General features: G+C 40.5%; 1 protein-coding gene across 1 annotated transcript in view; it reads right to left on the bottom strand.

Annotated features, from left to right (window-relative positions):
• The window catches only part of LOC103115466 (flavin containing dimethylaniline monoxygenase 3), a 34,208-nt gene extending 14,134 nt beyond the window's left edge, over positions 1-20,074 (bottom strand). Inside the window, exons 1-2 of the mRNA XM_007525220.3 lie at positions 19,970-20,074; positions 4,285-4,518 (exon numbers count right to left, since the gene is read on the bottom strand). Coding sequence (XP_007525282.1) covers positions 4,285-4,416 — 132 coding nt within the window. The 5' untranslated portion in view covers positions 4,417-4,518; positions 19,970-20,074. The remainder of the gene's footprint in view (positions 1-4,284; positions 4,519-19,969) is intronic.
• Between the last annotated feature and the right edge of the window lie 310 nt (positions 20,075-20,384).

Genomic DNA, 20,384 nt, shown 5'->3' with positions numbered 1-20,384 from the left:
TCAGAATTTGTCTTTGGTTATCACTGTGCCCATCTCACACCTTCACCAGTAGAACAGAATCAACTTGAAGGCAAGGTCAGCTGCTAATTCAAGAGCTGCATATGCATTTTAGTAGTCTGCTTAGATTTACCCTCTTTCTATTTCTATCTTTTAAAGATCAATTAATTTATTAAGAAGAAAGAGAGAACCAGAGTATCACGTATGTGGCATATGTAGTGAGTGCCAGGGGTCAAACTCAGGACATCATGTATGCAAGTCTCACATTCTTCCCAAGCCTCTGGAGTTGCTTTTTAACACTTTGTCTTAGCTTATCAGTTCAGTTTGTTAGTTAACATATATCCTAATGATCCAGCTCAAAAGTGGCCATCTTGCCTTGTCTCTCACTAGCTGGAAGCTATCTCTACTTCTACCAAGCTCTGACTGTCCTATTGATAATCACACATTCATTTATAGTTATTCTAACACTTGTTTCTTCTGCTTTGAAAATGCAGGCTGCTTGCTAGACCTTCTGTTTGAAATGCCTCAGTGCTCTGTGTACTCAAATTTGAATTTATTAAATGGATACATGAATGAATGAGTAGAATGAAAGTTTTGACTATTATGATTCATCATTTCCTTCCCTTTGCCATCAAAAATGATACTGAAGTATCAGATACAGCATGTTGAGTAGTCTCTTATTACAGCAACATTAAGAGCTTTTGTAAAGTTGTGGTGCTCATAGTACGTGAAACTTAAAACTTGCTCACATTCAATCTGCCAGGGCTTACATCCTGTTTGCTTTTCATTTTACAGAACAAGTTCACAGTGAAAAGTTCAGAATGATCAGGTTTCTTTTTTGGGATACCTTCTGTCAATTAGGACTTGCAAGTTGAGGGCTTATACAATATAGTTTTTTTTTTTTTTTTTTTAAATCTCCCTTTGACCATCTATTCGATCAAGCAGTTTTTCTTAGAACAAAAAGAAGGATTAGGATATGTGAAAGGAGCCAAAGTTTAGACTGTTTTCTATGTATATTCCCCCATGGGATCTTTGAATAGAATTCTGCTTAGAGACAATGAACTTCTGGTAGAAAGGCATTGGCTTTTGTGGATCACCCAGAATACGATATATCTTATTGATCTGCCATCAATTCCTTCCTAAATAAACTTTCTGGTCTGATTGCACTGAGTGACTTACAGATCTTTGGGCCCATCATATCCTTTGCCTTTTCTGTCGCTTTATAAATTGCTGGATACCTCTGCCTAGAAAACCAGTCTATCTGCTATTAACACTTTTGGAGATTGCATATTCATGGATGCTACTAGAGTAGAGGATGACAGCAACCCCACTCCTGATATTGTGTCATAGAGTATTTCTTCATTTTTCTTGCATTAGGACATCTTTTCAGTTTCAGTTGAGGGCCGTTCTGACAGGAAGTTTCTGTTTATCTGCTAAGATTTCCATAGTCTTTCAGCTTCTAAATCCCCAAATACTTGTTAACTAAACTGACAATCATCTAAGACCATCATGTTACGTTTTGTAATCTCTTGTTTGATACTCCTAGGGCTGGGTACATGTTGGTTTTCTTGATGTTATTGGTATAGAGATAGACACTCAGAGAGAACACCAAAACTTCCTTTAGTGCGGCGGGGCCAGGTTTGAACCTGAGTCACCCTCATGGTAAGGGAGACACGCTATCCAAATGAGCTGTCTTGGCAGTCCTTGGCAGGGCATATTTCTAAAGTTGTAGGATTAGGGATTTTTCTCCAAAATTCTCAGGTAGTAGCACTTGATAATCAAATGCAGTAAAACTTTGCAGCAAACACAAGGGACCAAATAGTCTCTAAGCAGTCTTATGCTGCTTCAATGTTTTTTTTTTTTTTTTTTTGACTATAAGACTTTGGCACAGGTTTTGCTACTAAATGATTTTTCACTTTTGCCCATTGTTTATTTCTTTCTTTTGCTTTCCTTTCCTTTTCTTCCTTCCTTCTTTCCTTCCTTCCTTTCTTTCTTTCCCCCTTTCCTTTTTCTCCTTCTTTCACCTATTTTTCTATCAAAGTCATTTATCATGGGCCAATTTGGTGATACTTGAAAATATCAGAAATCAACCCACAATATGATTCAACATTTCCTTTCTAGGCATCTACCTAAAGAATACAGAAACTCCTATTCAAAAATGTCTCTGCATGGCAGTGCATGTGTTCATGGCAGTGCTATTTGTAATAGTCAACTTTTGGAAACAATCTAAGTATTAAACAATAGACAAATGGTTAAAGCTATGGCATAAATTACTAAACAGCTGTTAAAAAATGACATATTCTTTTTTTAATAGCATGAATAAGATTAGGAAGAGTCATGCTGAATGAGATAAACCAGAGGAGAAGGACAAATACTATGTGATTTCACTCACTGATGGGCTCTAAGAAACAAAGCAAAGGATAATACAGGGGGAATCCTCAGTGGACTGTGGTTTATCACAGCATATTTGGAGTCTCAGAAGGGGGAAGGAAGACTTTATATAACTCCTTACAGTAGAATGAGATGATAGTTTGGGTGAGGGTGAGATGGCCTGATATCCATCTTGGGAGAAAGTGAAAACATACCCTTGTGACAACAACAACAACAAAATCTGTAAATCAACATTTCCTAAGTAAAGTGATACTGGAATTGGAAAGAAAAATATAAGCCTATATTCTGATTTCTCTGCCAAAATGGAGAAGAAAACATTCATGTGGAGGGATTATGTCATGTATTTGAAATCCAGTACTTAGTAAAAAATGCAAATTGATACTGAAGTAGTATTGACTTTTTGCAAGTGAGATAATGGAGGATGAGCTCATGACTTAGGTTTGGGTGGTCAGAACTCCTTGAATAAGTGTAAAAGAAAATTAAATTCTTGAAAAAAATCCCTCAATATTATTCACTAATGGAAAATGGTAATGAATCATATCATATCTCACCTATTACTCTTGAAACTATAGAGACACCATTTTTTTTTTTTTAGAAATGAAATCTCCTGTGATAGATACACATGTGTTAAGTCACACAGCAGCAGTTGAAGCACCTTGTTGTGGGATGGGCAGTAACTCATCCCAGAGCAGAACAGGTTACAGCACAAATGCCTAGACAAAACATCTTCAAACTGAAAGTTTCCTGTTTACATTCAATCAAAATGGCTAGGAAATTCAGGACAGAAAGACATTCCTCCACACCTGACTTCTGAAACTTCAAAATTAAATTTACACAGAATCATTTTTAATATCACTTCTACAACAAAGAGTCTGAATGATCAAGTGAATCTAACAGAGTTTAGGAGTTGAACTTAATGGAGTTTTCAAAAGTCACATACAACACACATAGTTATCACGTATAATAACTTATAGTGTCTGCCCATTGGTATAAATTGATTATAAAATAATATTCCGTAAGAATGGGAAGGTACATTTTAGGTAACTTCATTTCCAACCTGTTTTGACAAATGTCTGATGTCCAAAATGAAAGGGGGGAGGGAAGCAATGTGTTTAAAACTGCTCTCCCTTAGAAAACCCAAGAGTTGAATAAGAATTCTGACTTCTCTCTTCTTCCCACGTTCCTAGATTATAGGCAATAGGAAGAGGATAGTTTCAATTACATGGAGAAACAGTGATGCTTTTACTTGTTTATTTATTTTCTCTTCTAATTACTGACATTCACTCTCTCTACAGTCTGGAGATCTGACTCTATCAAGTAGGTTACAACATGTAATGAACCACAGATATTCTGTTCAGAACAAGTCTTTCTGGTGTGAAATAATTTTGAGGGGACTGGCAGGTGGCTTACCCAGCAGAGTAAACTCAAGTTGCCAAATTCAGGTTTGAGTCCCAGGAAACAATATGAGACCTCTTGCAAGGAGGAAGTCTCACAAGTGTTGTGGTGGTACTGTATTGTCTCTCTTCTCTCCCTCTTCTGTATCTCTCTGTCTCTTATTCTCTATCCAGACGAAAGAAAAAATGGCCACTGGGAATGGTGGAGTTGTGCAAGTACCTAGTCCCAGCTCGAAAACTCTAGTGGCAACAAAAGAAAATAAAAGAGAAGGAAAGAGAAGAAAAAGAATGTCTCTGAGTAGTTGGATATTATTGTATCAGAAGAGACTTTGTTTTCTGGATTTGGAGCTTTTGTGATAAGGTTTTCAAATCTCAGTTACAACTGCTATGATCTGATTTGGCATGGAACTCATTTCTCTTCTCCCCTGCTTCCAAATGTGTCCTATATACGCCTCACTCACTGAGAATCTCCACAGCCCCCCAACATTGTTGCCCCACTCACCGAGAATTTCCACAGTCCTCCAACATCATTGCTTCTCTCAAAACAGGTGGGCTCCAATCCTTCCTCCAGACAGCTCCTGATAGAGGCCAGGCCACTGACACCGGCGCCCACGATTGCCACTCTCTTCCCCATGGTCACCTACAGGAGGGTCTGGAGAGCAACTCTTGAGGAAAGTGTCCTGAATGCTTTTTTGTCAGAAATAACCATCCGAAGTTGATGCGTTGGAACACTCACCTTAACACAAGAAGACACAGATACAATGAAAAATCTATGCTTGCTTTGGCCTTCCATCATTCTTCTTATAGTAATACACTAAATCTGGTTTCCTCTGGCTGTTCAAGATGCCAAACAGCAGGTTCAGTGAGTGCTAGAGCAGGGAGGACCTTAAAGATCAGTCACCAATGGATCAATCGCCATTCTAAGAAGATTTGAAATGGCTGTTTCAAAGTCTCAGAGCTAACAAGTAAAGGAGTCAGAATGAGAGCTCAAACTTGATGTATGATACCCACTGTACCTTAACACCCCTCTCACTTGGAATGTGTGGCTCTGAATGGCCTTGCTTTAATCAACCACCTTCCTTTCATAAAAAAACAAAACAAAACAACAAAAAAACCCAGCAGTTCCCCTAATGTAGGATGGCTTTCAACTGGGTCTTTTGATGTAAAACTTGGGTAAGGGGGAGGAGTTATTCTTAAAGTAAAATACCTCTTTCCAGGCCATTTCATGATTTAGAGATTTGATAAAACCTGGAAGAGAAAGGCTGAGTGTGATAGGGATAGAGAACCAGAGAGGTGAAAGAAAGCAAATGGAAAAAAGGATTGGTGAAGGGCAAGAACAGGATTCTTGGTCCTGGTTTCAAAAAATAAAATAGTAACTGATAGGGTCACCTGAGTGTAAGGTGAAACTCCTGGGAGATTAAAAACTCCTATGGCTCTTTTGTTTATTTTTGCTTTGGAACTATAGAATATGTCAACAAAGGCTTTGCACCTGCACTGCAATTAAAGATTTTGCTGTGCCAATAGTAGAAAAAAAAAAAACTCATTATCTGGAAGGCTTGGTTTGAGGAGTTAACTCTTAGGGATAAGTTGTCAAGCTAGGGAACTTGAAGTACAGGATTGTAAATTCACTGGGTCTTGTCTTTATTTCCCTTCCATTCTTATGCATATCCTTCCTGCTTCTAGATAGTTCCCTCTTCCTTTCTTCATCTCTGATTGCCAATATGTCTTATCATAGACTCTTGGAAATTCAAAGGTGAGAAGACACAATGTTTTCCATCTAGAAGCTCAATATAAAGGAATCCAGATAATGAAATGGAAGGAATTTATTAGAATAAAATGAAAGTATAATTCAGGGTAGTGCTGTTATGCAGGCAGAACATCTAGATCTAGGTGGGAGAAGGCCAATAGAGACTTCTAAAGGAAGTGGGAGAAGGGCAGAGTCTTGAAGTAAGCACAAATACTTGCCAAGTTGACTATAGAGAAGGAAGACATGACAAACAGAGAGGAAAACATGCATCAATACTCATGAAATAAAGAGAACATGATAGGGTGAGTTACAATCAGGCAAGGTTTACTGAATCATAAGTGATAAGAATAACAGAACATAAATTAAATTAAATATGAGGGTCCAGATGATAATGGACACAAAAGCATTGGTTCTTATATTTTCTCTTTGTCTAACAATATAGATTAAAACATAGGCCAGGGAGACAAGCTGCTAATAACTAAAATATATAAAGAGCTCATCTAACTCAGCAACAACAACAACAACAACAAAAAATAAATGACCCTGTCCAAAAGTGGGGAGTGGATATGAACAGAATATTCACCAAAGAAGAGATCCAAAAGGCCAACAAACATATGAAAAAATGCTCCAAGACATTGGTTGTCAAAGACATGCAAATAAAGACAACAATGAGATACCACAAGAAATGATGGAGAAGTTGTGGGGACAAGGGATCCCTCCTGCACTGCTGGTGATAATGTAAATTAGTCCAACCCGTATGGAGAACAGTCAGGAAAACTCTCAGAAGGCTACAAGTGAATCTACCCTGTGACCCTGCAATTCCTCTCCTGGGACTATATCTTAAGGAACCAAACACACCCATCCAAAAAGATTTGTGTATACCTATGTTCTTTGTTGTTAAAATTCAGAGGATCCAGCTGGCTGGGCTAGCTTCACGGGCGGGTAACAGAGATGACCAGAGACATACGGCTGGGCAGGAAAGCTATATTTCTTTATTCAGGAACAACGATTCATAAACTAAACCAAACTAATCACCAAACGGAACTCTGCTGCCTCTTTCCCCCTGCGGCAGCACCAAGCACTCTCTCTAACTCCGGAACTCTCCAACTCTGGAACTCTGGAACTCTGAAACCCTCTCTCGGGACAGACTATGACCCACATAGTCAACGACTGCCACCTCTCCAGATTCAAAGGAGGTCTCGAAACTTTACATCAGGCTCAACCTGATGCTGTTGACTGGCTACGGAAGAAGGGCAAATGCTAGAAGAAGAAGGGGTTCCTAGGGGTGGGGCCAAGCAGCTGTGAAACTAGCAGGACTGATCCAATTCTCTTGGCGGGGGAGAACTAGAACAACCCATACTGTTCTAGTTCTCCCCCGCCAAGAGAGTTGGATCAGTCCTGCTAGTTTCTAGGCCCGCTTGGCCCCGCCCCTAGGAACCCGGAGAGGGTTCCTGAGTTGCAGAGTTAGAGAGAGCGCTTGGCGCTGCCACGAGGAAAGAGGCAGCAGAGTTCTGTTTGGTGATTAGTTTGGTTTAGTTTATGAATCGTTGTTCCTGAATAAAGAAATACAGCTTCCCTGCCCAGCCGTTGTCTCCGCGTCTCTGTTACCCGCCTGTGAAGCTAGCCCGGCCAGCTGGAGCCGCCGAATTTTAACAACAAATGGTGCCCACATGGACCTGACCATTTTGGCTACCTATGCACTATGGCCTTCTCTTCTGCTTGTGAAGAGATCTCCAAAGGCCTCTGCTCTTTCTTCACGAGACTGTTTTGCTGTTTCTGGAACATTTATCTCTGGACCACTCTGTGGTTTCCACTCGGCTCGGGTGAACTCAGAACAGCCAGAGGGAATAGCCAGAGGGCGGGAGGCGAGGCGTGGAGCTGCTGTTTCCACCTGGTTAAACAGCCAGCCAGCCGGCTGTGCCCAGACAACCCCACGCACCGCGCCCACAGCCCCGTAGCCCCGCAGCCTGCATGAGGCTGACGCCAGCACGCAGGAGCCCGATGCCAACACGCAGGAGCCCGATGCCACCACACAGGAGCCCGACGCCAACACGCAGGAGCCTGATGCCACCACGCAGGAGCCCAATGCCAGCACGCAGGCCAGCCCACAGGAGCCGGCTCTCCACCGCGTGGCGCAGGGCACTGGACATGTGATCCCTCCACGCTGCTCGGCCACTGCGAGCAGGGCAGCAGACATGACAGGGCCATGGGGCAGGGCCGCGGCGGCCTATCATGGCCACCACCCCTGGGCACCTAGGCCCACGCCTTCTACAAAGCTGGCCTGCCTGCCCTCTTGCTATGAATTCTGGAATGATCCCGGACCTCCCGGACCCCCGGGCTCCTTGCCGAAACTGGACATCCTGGCAGAGATCCTCAGCTCCGGTCTGAAGGCAGACAAGCTGGAGTACACAGAGATTTGTACAGAGATTGCAACCTGCAATTCCTAGAAGTGAAGCTGCCCAAGAGACCATCACTGGACAACGCACCCCCCCAACAACTAAAACAGTACATATCTAAATTCGTGTTTAAAATGACATGTCTTCGTAACAAAGGTTTCTCTCCTTGTGTATTAATGACCATATTTATGTGTATGTTTAAAGTTTGGTAAACAGTAACTTTAAGGCTAAATTCTTACTAGTCAAAGTTAAATGAAAAAGGTTTTCAACGTAATTCTCATAAAGATAAAATTAACTTACATTTAAAGTCTGAGGTAAAAATTAGTTAACAATCAATATATTTCAACTAAGTTGGTCTAAACAAAAGGTTAAATAGACTTGTTGATATGTAAAACTCTCCATTACCTTCTCTATTAGAAATGGTAGGTCGCACAATGGCTATGCTAATTATTCTCATGCCTGAGGTTTCCTTTCCTGCACACAACTAGGGTGTGACTCCATCTTGAATGGGTGTAACAAAAGGTTAAAAGACGTTGTTGATATGTAAAAGTCTCAAATTCCTTCTCTATTAGAAATATGCTAATAACAAGTTTTGTTTCATAGTAAGTAAGTTGCAGCCAGCTGCCTTTGGGACTCTAGGCTGTTCCCCACCCTCATGCAAATGCCCGTCGAGACAAGTACGCCCCCCAGAGGCAAGAAATGTTTTTTTTTTAAGCTGATAAAGTTTAGCCCACAGAGGCAAAAATGGCCCCCTCAGGCCTTCCCTTGGCAGCACACTAGTTCTTGTTACTTGCTTACATGTTTCTCCATGTTTGTGCCAGTTTCTTTTTTTAAAAATGCCTGTACGATATAGGTTTCTGTTCACCTCACACCCTTGATACTGTAGTCATTTAGTTAAAAAGAAAAGGGGGAATTGTTGTATGCTTTACATTGGGTTGTTCTAGTTATCCCCCGCCAAGAGAATTGGATCAGTCCTGCCAGTTTCGTGGGCCCACTTGGCCCCGCCCCTAGGAACCCGGAGAGGGTTCCTGAGTTGCAGAGTTAGAGAGAGTGCTTGGCGCTGTCGCGGGGGGAAAGAGGCAGCAGAGTTCTGTTTGGTGATTAGTTTGTCTTAGTTTATGAATCGTTGTCCCTGAATAAAGAAATACAGCTTCCCTGCCCAGCCGTATGTCTCTGGTCGTCTCTGTTACCTGCCTGTGAAGCTAGCCTGGCCAGATAGAGCCTCTGAATTTTAACAAGAGTTCATAGCAGCATAATTTGTGAAGACAGGTGGGGGGAGAGAAAAAGATAGACACCTGCAGACCTGCTTCACTGCTTGTGAAGTGACTCCCCTGCAGGTGGGGAGATGGGGCCTTGAACTGGGATCCTTACGCTGGTCCTTGCACTTCGTGCCATGAGCACTTAACCCACTGCGCTACCGCCAGATACCCAGCAGCACAATTTGTGATAGCCAAAACCTGGAAACAACTCAGGTACCCAACAACAGATGAGTGTCTGAGTAAGTTGTGGTATATATACATAATGGAATACTTCTTAGCTATTAAAAATTGTGTATTCACCTTCTTCACTTTATCTTGGATGGAGCTTGATGGAATCATGGTAAGTGAGATAAATCAAAAAAGAAGGATGAATATGGGATGATATCACTTATAGACAGAAGTTGAAAAATAAGAACAGAAGGGAAAACACAAAGCAGAACTTGGACTGGAGTTGGTATATTGCACCAAAGTAAAAGACTCTGGGTTTAGGGAGGAGAGTTCAGGTCCTGGAACATGATGGCAAAGGTGGACCTAGTGGGGGTTGAATCATTACATGGAAAACTGAGAAATGTTACACATGTACAAACTATTGTATTTTACTGTCAAATATAAACCATTAATCTCCCAATAAAGTGTTGGTATCTTCTAATTCTGCTTTTAAAAACCCCTTCTGTTTCATTTGGTTTAAATACCCCTGCTTAACACTGCATTCTATTTACATAACCACTTCATTCTATTTACATAACCTCTGTTAACAAGCACCACCTTCCCTCCAGGGCATTGGTGGTTTAGTGGTAGAATTCTCACCTGCTCCGCCCCCTCTCCTTGTCATACCCTGATTTTCACCAGTCACTTTTCTCTCCACTCTCTCTGCATCGCATCCTGTTCCCACCCTACTGGGCTAGTATATTTATAAGGACAAGATTGTAGTTTTTAGTTTAGAGTTTAGCTTAGCTCGGCTTAGATTGTGCTGCATCCTGCATGAATAAAGAGATACTGCCTACAGCTCAACCATGAGTCCCTGGTCGTCTGTTACCCTCCCATGAAGCTAGCCAGGCGAAAACAACATAGCCCGTTGAAAGCAACAATAAAGAAATAAAAATATATAGGCCAAGTAGATGGCACAGTACTATCACTCATGAACAAAGTCCTAGGCTCATTCCCAAGCACTCCATAAGGAAAAAAAATGAAAGTAGAGGTTGACAATCTTTATAGTGTAGCTCCTTGGGAAGGTCTCTGTCCCATCAAAATCATGGATCATAGGTCTGCTTAACTCTACAAGTCTAGGAGAAGAGCTTGATCAGGCCACCTGAAAGCAGCTAATGAACTCCAGGGACCTTTCTTTGCCTCCTACCTTGGAAGCCTAGCTGATAACATCTGCATTGGCTAGCTATGCAGGGATATGATGGCTGTGTTCAGTTTGGTTTGTACTTCCAGAATTTATGGAGATACAGGATGTAGAAGGATTTTCTAAGAAGCAGAGATGAGCCACCTAAGTGAAAGCTCATGTGAGATCTGTTGGGCATAATGGGATCCCATTGTACAAAGCAGCTGCTGAGGAAGAATCTGTGATATTTGGTCCATTCTCCAAGACCCAGGGAACTACTGGGGACAGGCTACCATGTTTAAGAACCTCTGGAATATAAGTCTATAAACTCATGTAAAAATCAGTTTTAAACATTTATGTACTTTAATTTTCTGCCTTTAACCCATAGGTGGTCTGTTGCTTGACTGCCAAGTGGAGAAGAGTGGTTGAAAGAGGCTGCCCACTCTCTGACTTTTGTGGCGATAAGAAAATTAACTGTAAGCCTGGATATGGAGTGTGGAAAGCTCCAGTTCTCTGGCAGAACAACTGTTAATTGCTGTGTTGTGAGGTTTGGGGAGATTTCCCAACTAACTCACTTTACATCTTGTCATTCTCATTGTTGTATTTTTCAAAGTTTAAGAGAGTCTCTGGGGGCCTCTAACTGTAGCTGGAAGCCTTGATTTCTTGATGCCTGGGTTTCATTTCCTTTAGTCTTCAAGGTAAATTCTTACCATAGGGATGCTTCCTTCTATTGTCTGCATCTATACTTCACTGGTTCTGTCAGAGGACAGAAGGAGGGCAGCAGGAAAAAGATTTAACTTGCCAATTTCTGGATATGATTTCTAGATACAGTTGTTGGTACATGCATAAAATTTCTCAGTTTTCTTTCTTTTTTTCCCTTTTAAAATTTTTATTTATAGAGGGGTTCCCGGAAGATGGCAGACTGAGAAGCTGCTAGTGGCTTGAGCTCTGACCACATCTCCTGGAAACGGTTGGATTTTCTGCCATTAGTAGGCCAGTCAATAAGGGGTCCTAGTGGTAACACCAAGGAGGTGATTATAACTTAATTTGGGTTAAAAAATAGAGTAGAAAGAAAGGGAAAAATTTTTTTTCTTTTAAATTATTATTCCCAAAGTGCACCTCCTACCCCCACCCCCATAACCAGTCCCTGGGGACCAGCTTCTAGCAGGCTCCCCTGCTGAGCTTCTTTCTTTACCAAGATTCCTGTCGCACCAGGGAGTACCATTCATTCTAAGTCTAAGTACCCTTCTGAAACCTCTGGCCTTTTTTCTTCCTAAGTAGCTACACAGGCAGCTCCCTTCCCTCCCCCCAAAGCTAATTAAATAATAATAAATAAATAAATCTTTCCTTTCACCACTTTTTATTACTGCTCTTTTCTTATCTTTTTCTTTTTTCTCTCTCTTTTTTTTTTCTTCCTCATTCTTGTCATCCTTTCTTCCTTAATCCTACAGCTTTCTGAATTCACTGATACGATTTTGGGAATTATTTAGGGGAAGAAATCTGACTCAGAGTGGACTCTCTCTGCGAGTATCTCTGCTCAACTTCCCTTCCTCCTTTAGCTACCCCTAGAATATACATTGGATAGGAGATTTGCATAACTGTCTATTCCTGCTATCCTTGTCTAGTCCTGAGGGTTTTTTTTTCTTTCTTAACAATCTCTGCTGCAAATTAAGCTGCCTCTGCTCAGGAGGCTTGAGGCAATCTGGGACAGGGTATTTTACCCTGCTCTATTTTATTATTAATATTATATAAAGGCATATATCTTCCTCCCCCCTTTAGGTTGATAAGAATTAACTCTTAGGGTATCTTTCATTGCTAGGGTAGTGGGCATCTTATCTATTGTGAGAGGAACTTGTCTCATTACTCCTACTTCCTCTACAGATTCTCTTCTTCCTCCTCCTAGCTAATTAAAAAAAATAAAATAAAATAAAAAATAAAGTAATAAATTTTAAAAAACTTACCTTTCACTGCTCTTTAATTACAGCTCTTTTTCTTATCTTTTCTCTTTTTTTTAAATATTTATTTTATTTATTTATTCCCTTTTTGTTGCCCTTGTTGTTTTATTGTTGTAGTTATTATTGTAGTTGTCATTGTTGGATAGGACAGAGAGAAATGGAGAGAGGAGGGGAAGACAGAGAGGAGGAGAGAAAGATAGACACCTGCAGACCTGCTTCACTGCTTGTGAAGCGACTCCCCTGCAGGTGGGGAGCCGGGGTTCGAACCGGGATCCTTATGCCGGTCCTTGTGCTTTGCGCCACCTGTGCTTTATCTTTTCTCTTTTCCCTCTATAGTTTCTCTTTTTTTTTTTCTTGTCATACACTTCTTCCTTCCTTCTTCTTTGCCTTTCTGAATTTGTGAATTATTTTGGGGAAAAATCTGACTCAGAGTGGACTCTCTATGTGTGTATCTCTGCTCTACTTTTCTTTCTCCTCTTGTTACCCCTAGAATATACAGTGGATAGTAGATTTGCATAACTGTCTATTCTTGCTATCCCTTCTTTCTTTTCTCTTTCTTCTTCACTTGGACTTGGTTACTATTTTTTCATGGACTGGAGACATTGTTTGGCTAACTGGTAGGGATTAAACTGCTTCAATACTTGCTTCAGTTGCTATTGTAATTCCTGAGGTTGGTGAGTGCATTTGTCATAAAGGTATTTAGTACAGTGTTGCTTGTACTCAAGACACAACAACTGAGGAACAACAGAGCATAAAAATAAGAAACACATAAAAAAATGGGTATATCAAAAACAAATAAAACTTCTACTCCAATGAATGAAGACAAGATCCCAGAAGAAACTACAAATCAGCCAGAAATAACCATAGATAAAAAAGTATGCAAGCAATATTAAACTTATTAATCACAGAAATGAAAACAACATTGGAGGAAAGGAATGGCAGTATTAGGGAAACAACAGTTGAGACCCCCAAGGAAAATACTGATTATCTTGAGGCAATTAGAGAACTGAAAGCTGAAATAGCTGTAATGAAGAAAGAAGCTGAAGGAAGGGAAAGCAGACTAACAGAAGTAGAAAACAGAATTAGTCAGAGGATGAGTTAGAGAAAACTAAGAAAGAGGTGAAAGAGATCAAAAAGAGATTGAGAGACACTGAAAACAACAACAGAGACATATGGGATGATCTCAAAAGAAGTAGCATTCATATAACTGGCCTGCCAGAGGAAGAAAGAGAGGAAGAGGAAGCAAACATTCTAGAGGAAATAATAGAAGAAAACTTCCCAGACCTGAATAACAGAAAGGACATCAAGATTCAAGAGGCCCAGAGAGTACCAAACAGAATCAACCCAGACCTGAAGACACTAGGACATATCATAGTCACAATGAGAAGGAGTAAGGATAAAGAAAGGATCCTAAAGGCTGCAAGAGAGAAACAAAAAGTCACATACAGGGGAAAACCCATAAGATTATCTGCAGACTTCTCCACTCAAACTCTAAAAGCCAGAAGAGAATGGCAAGATATCTATCGAGCCCTGAATGAAAAAGGGTTTCAACCAAGGATAATATATCCTGCTAGGCTTTCATTCAAACTAGATGGAGAGATCAAAACCTTCTTAGACAAACAACAGTTAAAGGAAACAACCATTGCCAAACTGGCCCTGAAAGAGGTTCTAAAAGACCTCTTATAAACAAGAACATCACTATAATACTTGCAATATATCAGAGCAAATAAAAATTTATTTTGAACAATGGCACTACAATACATTAAATCAATAATATCAGTAAACGTCAATAGCTTAAACTCACCCATCAAAAGGCACAGAGTGGTCAGAAAACATAACCCAACCATACACTGCTTGCAAGAATCCCATCTGTCACAACAAGATAAACACAGACTTAAAGTGAAAGGATGGAAAACTATCATACAGGCTAACGGACCACAAAAAAGAGCAGGAACAGCCATTCTCATCTCAGACACAATAGATTTTAAATTAAATAAAGTAATAAAAGATAGGCAAGGACATTACATAATGATTAGAGAATCAATCAGCCAAGAAGACTTAACAATTATTAACTTCTATGCACCCAATGAGGGACCATCTAAATACGTCAAGCACTTACTGAAAGAATTTCAAAAATACATCAATAGTAGTACAATAATAGTGGGAGACTTCAATACCGCACTCTCACACTTAGACAGATCAACAATGCAGAGAACCAACAAAGATACAAGAGAATTGATTGAAGAGATTGACAGACTAGACCTCTTGACATTTTCAGAGTCCTTCACCCCAAAAAACTGGAATAGACTTTCTTTTCAAATCCACATAACACGTACTCAAGGATAGACCACATGTTAGGCCACAAAGACAGCATCAATAAATTCAAGAGCATCGAAATCATCCCAAGTATCTTCTCAGACCACAGTGGAGTAAAACTAACATTTAACAACAAACAGAAAATTATTAAAAGTCACAGAATTTGGAAACTAAACAACATATTCCTTAAGAACCACTGGGTCAGAGATTCACTCAAGCAGGAAATTCAAATGTTCCTGGAAACAAATGAAAATGAAGACACAACCTATCAAAATATTTGGGACACAGCTAAAGCAGTACTGAGAGGGAAACTTATAGCCATACAATCACATATTAAACACCAAGAAAAAGCTCAAATGAACGACCTTACTGCACACCTCAAGGACTTAGAGGAAGAGGAACAAAGGAACCCTAAAGCAACCAGAAGGACAGAATCACTAAAGTTCAAGCAGAAATAAACAACATCGAAAATAAAAGAACCATACAAAAGATCAATGAAGCCAAATGGTTCTTTGAAAGATTAAACAAAATTGACAAACCCCTAGCCAGACTCACCAAACAAAAAAGAGAGAAGACTCAAATTAATAGAATTGTAAACGATGGAGGAGATATCACAACTGACACCTCAGAAATCCAGAGAATCATGCGAAACTTCTATGTAGAACTATACGCCACAAAACTAGAGAATCTGGAAGAAATGGAACGATTCCTAGAAACATATGCCCTTCCAAAACTGAACCAAAAAGAACTACAAAATCTAAATGCACCAATCACAGACAAAGAAATTGAAACCGTTATTAACAATCTCCCAACAACAGAAGTTCTGGACCAGACGGCTTCACAAATGAATTCTACAAAACTTTCAGGAAACAGTTAATACCCATAATTCTTAAGCTTTTCCATAAGACTGAAGAAACAGGAATACTCCCTTCCACCTTCTATGAAGCCAACATCACCCTGATACCAAAAACTGATAGGGACAGAACAAAAAGGAAAACTACAGACCAATATCTCTGATGAACATATTAAAGATTTTGGCCAACCGGATACAGCAGCATATCAAAAAGATTGTTCATTATGACCAAGTGGGATTCATCCCAGGAATGCAAGGCTGGTTCAACATCTATAAGTCAATCAATGTCATTCACCACATCAATAATAGCAAAGCCAAAAACCACATGATTATCTCAATAGATGCAGAGAAAACCTTTGACAAAATCCAACACCCATTCATGCTCAAAACTCTACAAATAATGGGAATTATTGGGAAATTCCTCAAGATAGTGGGGTCTATAGATAGCAAAGCTACAGCCAACATCATACTCAATGGACAGAAGCTGAAAGCATTCCACCTCAGATCAGGGACTAGACAGGGCTGTCCACTGTCACCATTACTCTTCAACATAGTATTGGAAGTTCTTGCCATAGGAATCAGGCAAGAGAAAGAAATCAAAGGAATACAGATTGGAAGGGAAGAAGTCAAGCTCTCACTATTTGCAGATGATATGATAGTATACTGGAAGTTATTAGGCAATATAGCAAGGTATCAGGCTACAAAATCAATGTACAAAAATCAGTGGCATTTCTTTATGCAAACACTAAATCTGAAGAAGAAGACATCCAGAAATCACTCCCATTTACTGTTTCAGCAAAATCAATCAAATACTTAGGAATAAAGCTGACCAAAGAAGTGAAAGACTTAAATACTGAAAACTATGAGTTGCTACTCAAGGAAACAGAAACTGATACCAAGAAATGGAAAGATATCCCATGCTCATGGATTGGAAGAATAAATATCATCAAAATGAATATTCTCCCCAGAGCCATATACAAATTTAATGCAATACCCATCAAAGTTCCACCAAGCTTCTTTAAGAGAATAGAACAAACACTACAGTCATTTATCTGGAACCTGAAAACACCTAGAATTGCCAAGACCATCTTGAGGAAAAGAAACAGAAATGGAGGCATCACACTCCCAGACCTTAAACTATATTATAAAGCCACCATCATCAAAACAGCATGGTACTGGAATAAAAATAGGCACACAGACTAGTGGAACAGAATTGAAAGCCCATAAATAAATGCCCACACCGATGGACATCTAATCTTTGATAAGGGGGCCCAAAGGATTAAATGGAAGAAGGAGGCTCTCTTCAATATATGGTGCTGGGAAAACTGGGTTGAAACATGCAGAACAATGAAACTGAACCAATTTATCTCTCCAGAAGCAAAAATCAACTCCAAATGGATCAAAGACCTGGATGTCAGACCAGAAACAATCAAATACTTAGAGGAAAATATTGGTAAAACAGTTTCCCACCTACACCTCAAGGACATCTTTGATGAATCAAACCCAATTGCAAGGAAGACTAAAGCAGAAACAAACCAATGGGACTACATCAAATTGAAAAACTCTGCACATCCAAAGAAACTATTAAACAAATAAAGAGACCCTCACAGAATGGGAGATCTTCACATGCCATACATCAGACAAGACACTAATCACCAAATATATAAAGAGCTCAGCAAACTTAGCACCAAAAAAGCAAATGACCCCATCCAAAAATGGGCAGAGGATATGAACAAAACATTCACCCCAGAGGAGATCCAAAAGGCTAACAAACATATGAAAAACTGCTCTAGGTCACTGATTATCAGATAAATGCAAATTAAAACAACACTAAGATACCACCTCACTCCTGTAAGAATGGCATACATCAAAAAGGACAGCAGCAACAAATGCTGGAGAGGTTGTGGGGACAGAGGAATCCTTTTACATTTCTGGTGGGAATGTAAATTGGTACAGCCTCTGTGGAGAGCAGTCTGGAAAACTCTCAGAAGGCTAGACATGGACCTTCCATATGATCCAGTAATTTCTCTCCTTGGGTTATACCCCAAGGACTCCATAACACCCAACCAGATGGAGGTGTGTACTCCTATGTTCATAGCAGCACAATTTATAACAGCTAAAACCTGGAAGCAACCCAGGTGCCCAACAACAGATGAGTGTCTGAGAAAGCTGTGGTATATATACACAATGGAATACTATGCAGCTATCAAGAACAATGAGCCCACCTTCGCTGACCCATCTTGGACAGAGCTAGAAGGAATTATGTTAAGTGAGCTAAGTCAGAAAGATAAAGATGAGTATGGGATGATCCCCCTCATCAACAGAAGTTCAGTAAGGAGATCTGAAAGGGAAACTAAAAGCAGGACCTGACCAAATTGTAAGTAGGGCACCAAAGTAAAAACCCTGTGGTGAGGGGTAGACATGCAGCTTCCTGGGACAGTAGGGGTTGGGAGTGGGTGGGAGGGATGGGTCACAGTCTTTTGGTGGTGGGAATGGTGTTTATGTACACTCCTAGTAAAATGTAGTCATATAAATCACTAGTTAATTAATATGAGAGGGGGAAAATTAATTGTATGTCTCGAAGTTTTTCAAAACACAAACTGAATCTTTTTAATATATAGGCTGTGTATTTGATATGCGGACTCTCTCAAAAGCCTAGACCAAGTAGATCAGAAGCAACCAATAGCACAGCTATATACAAGATACTGGGTACTGTACAGCAAACCCTAACAAAAGGACTTTTGAAAGTTAACCCAATTACCAAATAATGTGATGATAACATTAACTATCGATTGTCTTTTGGAACCCTAAGACAGCAGGAACCTCACATCTCCACTATAGAGCCCCTACTTCCCCCAGTCCTGGATTTGGCTTTGTATGTTAACTCTCTTTTCAGTCACCAGGTTCCAGATGTCATCAGGATGCTAGCCAGGCTTCCCTGGACTGAAGACCCCACCAATGTGTCCTGGAGCTCCGCTTCCCCAGAGACCCACCCTACTAGGGAAAGAGAGAGGCAGACTGGGAGTATGGACTGACCAGTCAACGCCCATGTTCAGTGGGAAAGCAATTACAGAAGCCAGACCTTCCACCTTCTGCAATCCACAATGACCCTGGGTCCATACTTCCAGAGGGCTAGAGAATGGGAAAGCTATCAGGGGAGGGTTGGGTTATGGAGATTTGGTGGTGGGAATTGTGTGGAATTGTACCCCTCCTACTCTATGATTTTGTTAATTTATCTTTTATTAAATAAATAAAAAATTTTTTTCTTTATAAAAAGGAAACCCTGGGGAGTTGGGAAGTTGTGCAGTGGGTTAAGTACAGGTGGTACAAAGTGCAAGGTCCAGTGTAAGGATCCTGGTTCGAGCCCCCAGCTCCCCACCTGCAGGGGAGTCTTTTCACAAGCGGTGAAGTAGGTCTGCAGGTGTCTATCTTTCTCTCCCCTTCTCTGTTTTCCCCTCCTCTCTCCATTTCTCTCTGACCTATCCAACAATGATGGCATCAGTAACAACAACAATAATAGCTACAACAATAAGAAACAACAAGGGCAACAAAAAGGGAATAGAAAAAAAAAAGCGAAACACTAACAAAAACCATAGGATAAGAGGGGTACGACTCCACACCACCAACACTCCATATCCCGTACCTGATAGCTTTCTTATTTTCTAACCCTCTAGGAGTATGGACCCAGGGTCATTATGGGGTGCAGAAGGTAGAAGGTCTGCCTTCTGTAATTGCTTCCCCACTGAACACGGGTGTTGGCAGGGAGTGGCTTACTTCTTAACAAAAACTCAAAACCTAGATATAGACCAGGGTCCATGAGATAGGGCATATGTACACATATCTATAAGTTAGGGGAAAATACATACCATAAAGCAGAAGTGCACAATAATTTGTATTGAGTCAATAAATGAAGCAAGAAAATAAAAAGAACTAAAAAGATACCTTAAAGTACCTAATGAAACAGTTTATATACTTAGACCTAGATACCCTCCTCACCTTCCTATTCTACGTCCCCCAATCACTCCTATGCTAACCTTGTCAGACAAAGTAAGGACTACAAAAGTTGAATAAGGGAAAGAGACTGACATATTTTAATGATGACTCTTTATTCACTAACAGGCCACCCCATCACCTGGGACCCTAGTCAGGGAGCCCTGGGGGTTCCCACACAGACATGAAAGGACCTAAACCTCTAACAGATCCCTCTTTCCACTGTCACTGGTCATCTCCACCAGGAACAACAAAATGGACTTCCTTTGTGGACCCCTATGGGGCCTTGCCCTCAATGTGGATCAATAATGTTCCATTCTCCTAAGGGAGGTTGGACAACATACCTGAGGAAGATGGGTCCTGAAAATTAGTGAAGCCTGGAATGTTCTTAGCCGTGACCACAGAATGTGAGCTCAGACCTAATGGGTTGAGCACATTCTAAGTGTTTTTTTTATTCATAACACAGACCACTGATTGAATTCACATCCAGGGGAACTAGAGGTGGAGTGAGGAAAGAGTGTAACCTCTTTGGTTCTCTGGGGTTTGGAACAGACTACATTATATTTTCCACCAGAAAGCTTGGAGCCATTCTTCCTCTGTTTGGAACATAATATGCTATCTTATCTTTTCAGAAGTCTATGCCAGGTTTTTTTTTTTTGTCTGTTCCGATTACACAACACATTTCCTGCATTTGTTGTGTTATGCAGAATTGCTTTAGGTACTGAATATAGTTTAATCTGCAGGGCCTTACCTACATTA

This window comes from Erinaceus europaeus, chromosome 9 (genome assembly GCF_950295315.1).
Source record: "Erinaceus europaeus chromosome 9, mEriEur2.1, whole genome shotgun sequence".
NCBI classification, from domain to species: Eukaryota; Metazoa; Chordata; class Mammalia; order Eulipotyphla; family Erinaceidae; genus Erinaceus; species Erinaceus europaeus.
Note: the sequence above shows the minus strand (reverse complement) of the source record. Positions and strands in the feature narration are given on the sequence as shown.